General features: G+C 41.6%; 1 protein-coding gene across 5 annotated transcripts in view; it reads left to right on the top strand.

The window, feature by feature from the left end:
• Positions 1-7,983, top strand: part of BRWD1 (bromodomain and WD repeat domain containing 1) — a 94,045-nt gene extending 86,062 nt beyond the window's left edge. For 4 of the 5 annotated variants that reach the window (XM_019528948.1, XM_019528947.1, XM_019528950.1 and 1 more), the window contains one exon: positions 4,303-7,983. In XM_019528948.1, the coding sequence (XP_019384493.1) occupies positions 4,303-5,498 (1,196 nt within the window). In that variant the 3' untranslated portion in view covers positions 5,499-7,983. The remainder of the gene's footprint in view (positions 1-4,302) is intronic. The other variant, XM_019528951.1, reaches the window with a different exon arrangement.
• Positions 7,984-11,393: the final 3,410 nt, after the last annotated feature.

Below are 11,393 nucleotides of genomic sequence, written 5' to 3'. Positions count from 1 at the left end.
TGTCAAAGTCGGCTTTTCTGAAGTCAAGGACTTCTGTGTTGCTGACTGACTTGCCAGCTTTACGGCGGATGGTGAAGGTGATCAGCTCATGCATACTCCCTAAAAGTAGCTTACGGGAAATCAACTTGACCTTTTGGGGCCCAAAATCAAGAGCAGATCACTTCTGTCATTTCCCTTATAGGTGCTTCATTTTCTTATTCTGCTTCTGTCCCCAGAGTATATGCTGGTGATGTTTGGTTTTCTGCAGTGCGAAGGAAAAACTTAAGTGCATTCCATTCCCCTTTTAGTCTGGTGACAAATGTGCTCCTGCATATTTGGACTATTCCATTGGGTCATAGTTTCAGGGGCTGCGATAATTAAAGTTACTGCATCTTATTTGTGGTTATCTGATACTCTTTTTCAATGGTCTGCAGCTATTTTATTATTATTGATTTATTTGAGATGTTATAGCACCTAGAATCCCTGTTCAGGGTCCAAGACCCAACTATGAGAGACACTATAATCATGGAACAAGATAGCCCATGCCCCAGAGAGCTCACAGTCTTAAATTTGGTATTGTGCTTCAAATCTGCTAAACATCAAAGGATTTAAGACGCCTAAATTGTCTGTTGTTTCCCTACACAGAAAACAGTGGGTTAATAATTCCCATTCTCCAAAAAAGAAATGGGAGATTCTGGAAGCTATTTGAGACTTGAAGAAAACCAGGTGTTTTCTTGGAATACCAAGCTTCTGTATGGAACTGATGATTTGGATAGTAAATTAAGAGTTTCTGGTCTGGATTTCCATCTGCCTACACAACCCAATTACATCACAATTACTGCATTTGACTGTTTGGATTGTTATATCTGATGTAAGCGTTTCTGTTTGCCTTAGTTTGTACCATCAAGTATGGCTTTAGCAGCAGCATTAAGATAAGATTTTCTGTACATACTCTCTCAGTTGGTTTATTTGAAGTGGGATAAGGACAGTGGCTGGGGCTCTCATTTAAATGGGACATCTTCTGAAAAGCTACTTAAGTTTAGCTGTACTAAATAGAAAAGATTTCTACATAATGGGGATTATTCTGCCTAATGAGGACATGTATTTATGTGGTTTAGGATTGGGTCTTCTGTTTTCTGTAATGGTTTATAGTCCTACCATACATGTGCACGCTGGTGCATGCAGTGTGGCTATAATCTCTGCTTTGGGGTGTTTCACTGTTGACTTCCATGTTACTACATACACTGCACCCATGCCAAAAAAGTGGGGTAGAGCACATGGCAGTAGTGTGCACTGTCCAAAACCAGAGCCTGGCTGACTGGAGCCGTGCTCTAGCTGCACGCCAGGTTGCCTGCTGCAGGAGGACCTCAGCAGCAGCTCCTAGAGGCCCTTAGGAACCCAGGTTAGACTGCTGGGACAAGCACAGTTGCTAGCCCCAGCCTTCCCTACTACACCCGGGTAACCTGCCATGTGCCAGAACATGTTATGTCTTGTCTTGTGCCATGTGGGGACAAGTAGCAGCGGCACAAGACATAACAAGGTTTCTTTTGTCCCCATCCTTAAATTTGTCTAGGTCGCTCTAAATCCTAGCCCTATACTCCAGCATATCTATTAAACCCCCAGCTTGGTGTCATCCACAAACTTGCTTAGGGTGCACATCATCCCATATTCCAGATAGTTAATGAAAATATTGAACAAAACTGACTCCATTTGATACTGGCTGCCAGCTAGACCTCAAGCAATTGATTGCTGCCTGTTAAGCCTGATGATCCAGCCAGCTTTCTATCCACTTGACAGTCCGTTAATTCAAACCATACTTCTTCAGCTCGGTTGCAAGAATGCTGTGGGAGACGGTATTAAAAGCCTTGCTAACATCAAGGTATATCCTATCTACTGCTTTCCCCACATCCACAGAGCCAGTCATCTCATCATAGAAGGCAATCCATGTTGGTCAGGCATGACTTGTTCTTGGTGAATCCATGCTGACTTCAGGTGCTTGGAAATGGCTCCCTTGAGGACCTGCTCCATGGTCTTTCCAAGGACTGAGGTGAAGCTGACTGGTCTGTAGTTCCCTGGAACCTTCTTTCCTTTCATAAACATGGGCCCTATATTTGCCCTTTTCCAATTGTCTAGAACCTCCACTGGTCATGAGTTTTCAAAGATAATAGCCAGTGGCTCTGCTGTCGCATCTAGCCCCACAGACTTATACACGTCCAGCTTTTCTAAATAGTCCCTAACCTGTTCTTTCACTACTGAGGGCTGGTCACCATCTCCCCAGACTGTGCTGCCAGGTGCAGTAGTCTGGGAGCTGACTCTGCCTGTGAAGACTGAGGTGAAAAAAGCACTGACTACTTCAGCTTTTTCCTTCTCATCTGTCATTAGGTGGCCTCCGCCATTCAGTAAGGGACCCATGCTTTTCCTGACCTTCCTGCTGTTACTGATATAGTTGCAGAAACCCTTCGTTACCCTTCACATCCCTTGCTAGCTTCAACTCCAATTGTGCTTTGCTTTCTGGTTTGATTTCTGCATGCCTGAGCAATACTCTTATACTCCTCCCAAGTTGTTTGTCCAAGCTTCAACTTCTTGTAAGCTTCCTCTTTGTTTAAGCTCACCAAAGAGTTCTCTGCTAAGCCAGGCTGGTTACCTGCCATATTTACTATTCTTCCTGCACATTGGAATGGTTTGTTCGTGTGCCCTCAGTAAGGTTTTTTAAAATGCAACCAATTCTCCTGGACTCCTTTCCCCCTCAGGCTGGTTGCCAAAGGGATCCTGCCCATCCATTCCCTGAGGGAGTCTAAGTCTGCCTTTCTAAAGTTCAGGGTCCTTACTCTGCTGTTCTCCTTTCTTCCTTTTATCAGGATCCCAAACCTGATCTTGTTATCACTGCTGTCCAAGTTGCTATCCACTTCTGCATCCCCCATCAGTATTTCCTGCTTGTGAACAGTAGGTCAAAAAGAGCACAGCCCCTAGTTGGTCTTTCCAACACTTGCACCAGGAAGTTGTCTCCAATGCTCTCCAAAAAACTTCCTAGTTTCCTGTGCACTGCTGTATCACCCTCCCAGCAGATGTCAAGGTAATTGAAGTCTTCCATGAGAAACAGGGCCTGTAATCTGAAACTTCTGTTATATGTCTGAGGAAAGCTTCATCTACCCCATCCTTCTGGCCTGGTGGTCTGTAGCAGGCACCTTATTTATATACTTCACCCATCTTTCCCCCCAAAAAACTATTGATTGAAAATTGGGGTGTATGTCTTAATGAAACCTGGTTCTAGGCAGTTTGGTTAAAAGAAGAAATATTTTCTTTATTCTGCCTTATCTCCTCAAGGCTTATGTATGAAGGGTGTGATATATGGATAAATACAGTAATACTAAAAATAGTTATCTTCTGTTACTCAGGAATTCATAATAGGGATAGCAGCTATCTATCAGATGCTCAAGTTAACCTAGTTATATCCCTATTATTAAATGGAGGTGACTGCCCTGGGCCCGCGCGATTTGGGGGGCTCCACAGAGCTGGGTGGAGTGGCCGTGGCAACTGCACCGTCGACACTGGTTTTGCGTCCAGCTGCTTGCTACTAATCACACAACACAGTGGGGAAATTTGCCGTCATGACTCCTTGTGCATCCAGTAGCACTGGAGAACCTAACAATCTCACAGTTTGATGACAGTTGTGAGTATGTGCTGGGTACTATTATTGTATGTTAATACCTTGTTAACAAACTGTGCTGGGTTTAGAGTTGAGGAGCAGCAGTCTGAATTTGCTGAGTTATTTTACAGTATAGACATTTTCTGTATCTTGATTTCTCTCCATCTGTGATGATAGGATAATCTCTTAACTAATTCATGGTAAAGTCATTGGTTTGCAGAAATGCTTTTATTTTGACTTCCTTGTTCACTTACCAAATTCATAAACTATTAAAGGTGTCCTGGAAGAATAATGTAATTTTTCTTTGCTTTCTCAGTAGTTATCACTGCATTAGCAGAACAAAGTTGTTGTAAGTTCATGAAAAGTGTATGATTTCTTTTAAAATGACTACTTTTTAAAAAGTGGTACTTCTAATACTGAAATATATATTTATAGTATGAAGGTCATGCTGCTTCTTGTAGGTAAGTAGTGATTTTGGGGATTAACTACCTGATGGTTACTGACTTAAATGTCTTCACAAAAGTGTTAAGGCAATGTTTTTTGCTTTGAAAAGACGTAAGGGAAAATGCATGTATTTTCTGGGCTTTCAATAGTGGTAGTACAGACTGTCTAATAAACAGGCTTTCTTAGAAAATTATACATTATTTTAAAAGAACTTTGAAATCTTTATTTTGTAGGAACGGCCTCCGAGGACATTGGACAAAATACAGAAGCGCTCAGGACCAGGACAAGTATGATTAATTACAAGAAACATACAGACGTGGCTGTTAAGACATGGAACACCAGAACTGTTACTGGAAAAATTCCACGGAGAAGTGCTACTTTGGCTGCTAATAAAATTAAGAAAATGAGTGACACAAAGGAACAGCTCTCCAGCTCAGAAAGTGCACGCACTGGAAAGAAGAGCAGAAAACTGCTCCATTGCAATGCATTTGCACCTTCCAGGAAAAGACCCATGGACAGCTTTGAGATGGATACTAGTCTGAAGTCTGAAAGTGAGAGAGAAGCAAAAGAGCAATATACCAACAAGAAAAAACGTTCTTGCCCTGATTTGGTTGCTACTAAAAGAAAATATATTAGTGAGTCTGAAAGAGGAAAATCAGAGTCTGAGACGGATATGAAAGTGGCACAAAACAAAAGGCATAGTAAAAACTATAAGCAGTTATACCAAACTGCCTATGGTGAATCTCTTAATGTGAAGAATTCCACAGAAGAATTTTCAGAAAAGGTCTCCAAAAGCATCAAGTCGGAGGATGAGGGCAGTTGGAAACCTTCCAGCCACTCGCTTTCAACAAACAAATGTGGTGGGGTGAACAATTCTGAAGATGAAGCAGATTCTGAGTCAGGCAGCGCAATGACCAATCAAAAAGCTAGAACTTCTCATGGAAGAGTGAAATCCTGTGGTGTAAAGGCCACATTGGAAGTGGAAACGGGAGAGAGAGGGGATAGCAATACTGTGTTGCATAGCATGGAACCATGCAGGACTGCTAGAAGTTCAAAATCTGGACTTCATGCCAACTTGAATTGCTCTTCTCATTTAGAATCTGAAACTGATTCCAGTAACAGCAACTATAGTGCTGTCACAAAAACAAGAAAGAGAAAAAGAAAAGGAAAAACAAAAGTGATTAGAAGAGGTAGAATTTCAAATTCCAATGTGTCGAAGCCTTCGAGAAGGCCCCAACGAAGGAAACGTCTTAAACTTAATCAGGAAAATGACTCTGATGATTTGGACTATACCAAATATAAAAGAGCTAATCGACGTTCTAAAATAAGAACTAGAAATGGGGGTAGGAGGACTGTAAGGTATGATGATGGTGGTGATGACGATGACGACGATGACAGAGATCTAGACAACACAGCTTGTGGAACATAACCTTAAAAGGAAAAGCCAGCCTGCTTTTTTATGGTAATAACACTAGAATTCATGATGAATGCCGGCTCTTCTTCGTCCTACATTTCAGGGATTATATTTATATTTTTCTATGAAAAAGTTATGAATGTGATTTAAATCATGACGCTCCTTTTCATATTTTGACTTGCACTTGCCTGCCCTTGTAGCAGCATTTAGCACAGATGCCAAAATGTGCCTCATTATAGGGGCAAATGTTTTTCTTTACTGATATTTTATTACATATAGCAAGAGTTTAAAAAAAAAATGTTCAACACTGGGAAAACAGGTTAATAGCAGTATGTTGAGTATTATTGTTATGGGTGCTGCAATGAGATACTACCTAGGCTATATAATATTAATGCATTCAATTGCAAACACCTCTTAATGCTGTCTGAAATCTCACATGATGGTAACAGACTACAAATAATAGTGGTCATGCTATAGAAAGGTGGACGCTGACATAAAGTACATCAGATAAGAAATAAATGTTCACTACATAAATAATATAACAGCTTGTATTAGTGCAGATGTCAAAATGTTCTGTGCGACCACTATCACAATTATACAGAACCAACTAGCAATGAACAAAATGTTTGCCAATTAAAAAATGGTGCTGGGGAAGATAAGTTTTGCTGACAGGTAGTACTATCATCTTTAATGTGACTTCCATGCTGTAAATTTAAGACCATGATATGCAGGTAAAATCTTGGGTCTAAGCGTTTTTGTGTTTTCTTTATAAAATAGACAAAAAAGTAAAACCAAACTTGTGCTGTGTATTTTTTAATAGGTGAAAAGTTTAATTATATTAATTAAAATATTAATAAACCAGAGGTTTTTTCCTAGCTTTTGTTTACTCCTTTAAATTAAACTTGTACTGAAGCACCTTTAAGTTAACTGGTCAGACTTCTGGGACATGGATAAACCTCGCATACCATGGATAATAGAGCCCCACCTACAGTGGTAAGGAAATGGTATTTTAATAACCCCTCAATTAGTTGAGGCAGAGTTTTGGTTTCTTTGGGGGTTTTTTGGAAGAAAGATTTTCATAATTCTGAGGTTTAGGAAAAACTTCTCAGTGACACTTGCAGTGATCTCTCCTGCGTTTTATTCTGTCAATAAAACATTTAGATTTGAACCTTCAGCATTTAATTCTTTTCTTTGTTGCCATAATTCAGTTGTATCCAGTTTTAATACCTGAAAATCAAACTCTTTCGCTAAGTTTGGGTGACTAGAATTAATACTTTAAGGTAGATGAACTGTCATAGTTTTGCTCTATGCATTGTTTTGGTGGAACAAAGGTAGTGGAGGCCACTTCTGGACATATGGCAGCCAACCCCCCTCTTCAGAGCTGTGAATTCAGTACCTATGCTGTAGGAGCACACATAGGAGAGGGGGCAAGTTTAGGAAACAAGCTCTGACTGTTATCCCCCCAGGACCAAGGCCAATTGGTACAAGTCAGAACAGTCACTGCTGTTCCAGTGAGCACTACTGTAAAATTAGAGCATCAGCAAGTCAAACTTTTTTTGATTAGCTCAGCTTTTTTTCCTCCGCTCCACCCAAATTCTGGGATTCCCTGGATTGTTGTGTTATTGGATAAGAGGTCTGATTTGCTAGGATTTCACACAAATGTAGGCATAGCTTATCAAACTCTGTCTTCATCCTTTTGACTTGAACAGCTTGGCAGGGAAGTCAATTCTCCTGTCCTCCACTGGAGGTGGTGACCAGTGAGAGTTAAGTAAGTGCAATGAGGTTAGGACCACATCTGCTCAGTATACAGTCATTTAATCAAAACCATGTTTGGGACTAGAGGCAGAACAGTGGCCAATTGTCACCATCTTCATTACAGTAACTGATTAAAACAAAGGTTTTCTCCAACAAGTTTGCAGAAAGTTAATTGACACAGTGTGGTTGCAAGTTGCCAAAGTCCTTGTTTGGCCAGCACGTTTTCAGTATCGTACTCTGTCATATAAATGTTGATACGCACTGTTTTCTCTGCCTTCCTCCCCCTGCCCCCCCCCCCCAAAACTCCTGCATTGAGTCCAATGGAAATCTAAAGTTTACAACATTTGTGCCCTAGTATTTTTTTCTCTGATTTAGAATATAGCTTTCAAAATGTTGTATTATTTTTGTAGCAGTTTTGGGATTCAAAATGGACACCAAGTCTCTGATTTTTTGAGCAACAATATATAGTATACAAAACCCGTGTTCATTAATGAGACAGTTGGCTATTCTAAGTGGGTTTTTTGTATTTTTTGTTTAAAAATGCCCTTATCAAAAATAAAGTAAAAAATTTTTCTATCTAAAACTAATTGGATGCATTGTTTAGTTGCTGCTTTCTTGAGCTGATAATCAGTGTGTTTTGAAGTGTAACCTCTAGTACTGGATGGAGTAAATGCTAGCATTAAAAAATGTATGAGCCACAGAATTCTGTTCCATAATAAATGGATGGATAGGTTTTATAGGTGGATTCTCCTTTGCATTTCATAGTTTTATTTATGTCCACATGCCTGCACACACTCACATGCCCACACACACAGGCAGATTGGTCAAGGACTCTTAATTACAGCAGGGGGGAGCAGACTTAAAGAGTGTATGGATTCTTCTTTCTTATTTCCTATAAGTCTTCTGCTCCTTCCTTCAAAGACAATCAACTGTTTCACAAGCTTCATTACTGGTAGATTATTTGGATGAGCCTATTGTTATTAACTGCTTTAAATTGCAATTCCTCAAAATGGAACTCCTACACTATAGATTTTATTTCATGCAACTTAGCTGCTGCCTAAGAAAAACAGATTCATAGCTCTTATCTTGGGAAACATTGGGAGCATGAAGGAACCATGACTCAAAGGTCAGAAGGCCTACGCTGTTCTTTGTCAAATTATGGGCAAAAAAAGGATGTGGAAAGCCTCTGGCTTCTAGCAAGCAATAAACCCCCTCCATAATATACAGGTGTCTGCTTGCAAATGGACATAGCTGACACAACTCTGTGCCTTGATTCCATTGGGATCATAATCTGCTCGAGGGGAGGGAATGTCCCTGCTTCCAATCTATTAGCACGTGCTGTTGTCAACATAAAATATTAAGTGGTAAATTTTGGTTGTTGATCTAGAGCACCAACATAGGGGAGAGTGGGGAGGAAAAATATTGCCAACCCCAGTTTTAGAATGCTGCACTATTGCTGTGTCTGCATTCATTACTTAAACAGTAATGGAAGAAATGCTTAATACCATCACTGAGAAAATGCTATTTTTTCTGGATCCTGGTTTCTCTGAGTCATACAAAAGGAAGACTGGAAGGGACCTCCAGAGGTCATCTGGTCCAACTCCGTCTGAGGCAGGATCAGCCCTCTCTAAACCATCCTATACAATCTAAGAAACTTTGTGCCAATTTTGGTTCCTCCCTTTGTCTGGATATGCAAAAATTGGGGGTTCAGGACTGCTGCTTCCTATTCTAGCACCCTGCTGCCCCTGAACAAGCTTTATAAACTAGTAAGCAGTCTTTCTCATTTCATCACCTATCCTTCAGAGACCCAAACATTTTTTTTTTTCTTCAGCGATCTATTGCTAGTAAAGACCAAACTTCCATATTCTTTCCCCATTTAGTTTGTCTTGTCTTTATCAGGGAAAAGCAAGAAAGAAAGGGTGTGAGGAGATTCACAGAAGTTAGGGGCTGGAGGGGACCTCAGAGATCATCAGGTTCAGAGATCATCAGCCCCCTTGCTCAGGGTGGGAAAGACTGCTGAGGCCAGGTAACTCCAGCGCTGTGTGCGTCCAGCTGTATAGATGCTCAGGTCTAGTCTACACTTTAGTTTTGTAAGTAGAATTGAGTTTACGTTTAGCTCCCTTGTGGCAGCACAGCCCCTTCTTTCTGTTGGCAGGGTAACACTAGCTCTGAGTCACCGTGCAGCTGACAAGATAGATGGCAATGCACCTACGCTTTCTGCTGACTGCTGCCAACCCTACAAATAAAATGGTGCTTCCCTGGGTGCACTGTTTCCCCTTTTGGCACAACTGCAGCATGATTTTTGCATGAGCTATATGGCTATGCTTGCATGACTTCCCTTTGGCTGGTGTTAGCAGACAGCCCTGATTTTATTTGAACTGTGGAAGGGGAGTTCTACTACAGACTCCATCTGTCTGCATAGAGAGGAAGATGGGACATCTTTCTTCATTCTCTGCTGCCCCCCGCCAATAGAGATTCAGCAATGATTTCACAAAAGCAGCTCTGCCTGTTTCAATAATGGGGTGATAGGAGGTCTTAAGAAGCTAGACCCAGCTGTTTCTTTAAAGGTAAATTCTATTCTTTTGGCTTAATCCACTTTGAAATTGGAACAGGTCTTGTGAATAGTTAAGATACTTGGCAAAGGGGTTGCCTCTTGTCTCCCTTCAAAAAAATCCATACGAGGATCCATCGCTACAAAATTGCATCCGAAAACCCTAAAGATACCCTCTTTTCTCTGATTGCTGTTCAAATCAGTCCTGAGGCTGCTGCTTCTCCACTCTGCGTGAGGTTAGTTGAGTTGTGCATCATTAGTGATTCTTTGGGCAAGTTGACCTGGTGGTGCCCATCTCCTCTTCAGGTATGGATGGCCATTGTCTTGCAAGGAGCTCACCTGTCCGTTGACAGGTCTTGTTTGTAGTCCTGCTGGGTGTTCACACACCCTCTTCATCCAGCGTAGCCCAGGTGGGGTGCCAGTTTAGTCACTGTAAACCTGACCATGGAACAGGCAGCACTGGTTTGTATGATACCCAGATAACAGACAGAGAGGGGCCTGGCCTAACCTGTGATTGCTACTGCAAAAGTATAAACAATTATAATTTATGTGGAGCAAGCTATTTCCTATAAACCCCACAGAGGAATAAGTAAAAATAAATAAATAAATAAAAAGCATTTGAGGTCCCCCCCTAGAGGCTCACCTGGCCTTCAGGAATGCAGTGGCTTAGTGCCACATTCTAAAAACTGGGCTTGGTAAACCTTTTCTGGCAGTGGGGCAGAATGACCCAGTTTGGGTCCTAGGTGGGCCTATGCTAGAAACTGGTCACCCTTCTTCTCCCCAACCAAGTCATGGCAAACCAAGCCCCTCCTCTACAGACTAGATCCAATGCCTCTGCAGGTTGCCCCCCTGTAGCTATCCTGACTTGAGGAATTCAAGCCAATCTTAAAGAAATAGTAGTAGTTCTGTATTCCTTGTTGATCTATTGCATGAAGTAAGAAGTCCCTGCAGTGGCCAGCTGCTAAACCTGACTTCAATGGAAGCTAGATATTCTCCTGCCCGTGGTCCTAAGCTTTGCAGTTGCATGATAGCATCCTATGATGGAAATGTTGCCAACCCCAGTTTTAGACTGCTGCACTAGACCAGCAGGGTTTGGGATGCAAGTAAATAAAGAGGTGAATCCCTGTAAGAGTCCACATATTTTTGGGTGGGTTTTTTTTTTTTGGGGGGGGGTTGTTTGTCATCTTTTTTGTTTAAAGGGAGTCAGGTGATGGGTAACCCACTTGCCAAGTTTTTTCATTATTCACTGTTTCAGGTTGGGGGAGGCAATGGTTTCGAATCACCCTGCTCCACAGATTCTTCTCCCTCTGAGAGAGACCTTTGAGTGTATATTGACAACATTTTACAGGGGTAGGGTGGACATTAGCTGTTGTGGTTCCCCCTGCTTTTCCTGTGGCAGGTTGCAGTGAAGGTAGTCTTTTATGTGGTGTTTTCTAGATGATGGTTGTATGAGATGGGTTGGATAGGGCTGATCCTGCCTCAGGCAGGGTGTTGGACTAGATTAGTGGTGCTCAAACTTTTTTTGTACCAGGACCCATTTGTACACATCAATGGCTCGTCCAGACATGGTGTCACTTGCTTCCAACCCACTGACTCTTCCCTCC

This window comes from Crocodylus porosus, unplaced genomic scaffold (assembly GCF_001723895.1).
Source record: "Crocodylus porosus isolate Cpor-Errol unplaced genomic scaffold, CroPor_comp1, whole genome shotgun sequence".
Lineage (NCBI taxonomy): Eukaryota > Metazoa > Chordata > Crocodylia > Crocodylidae > Crocodylus > Crocodylus porosus.
This window is presented reverse-complemented; position numbering and strand designations above follow the sequence as displayed.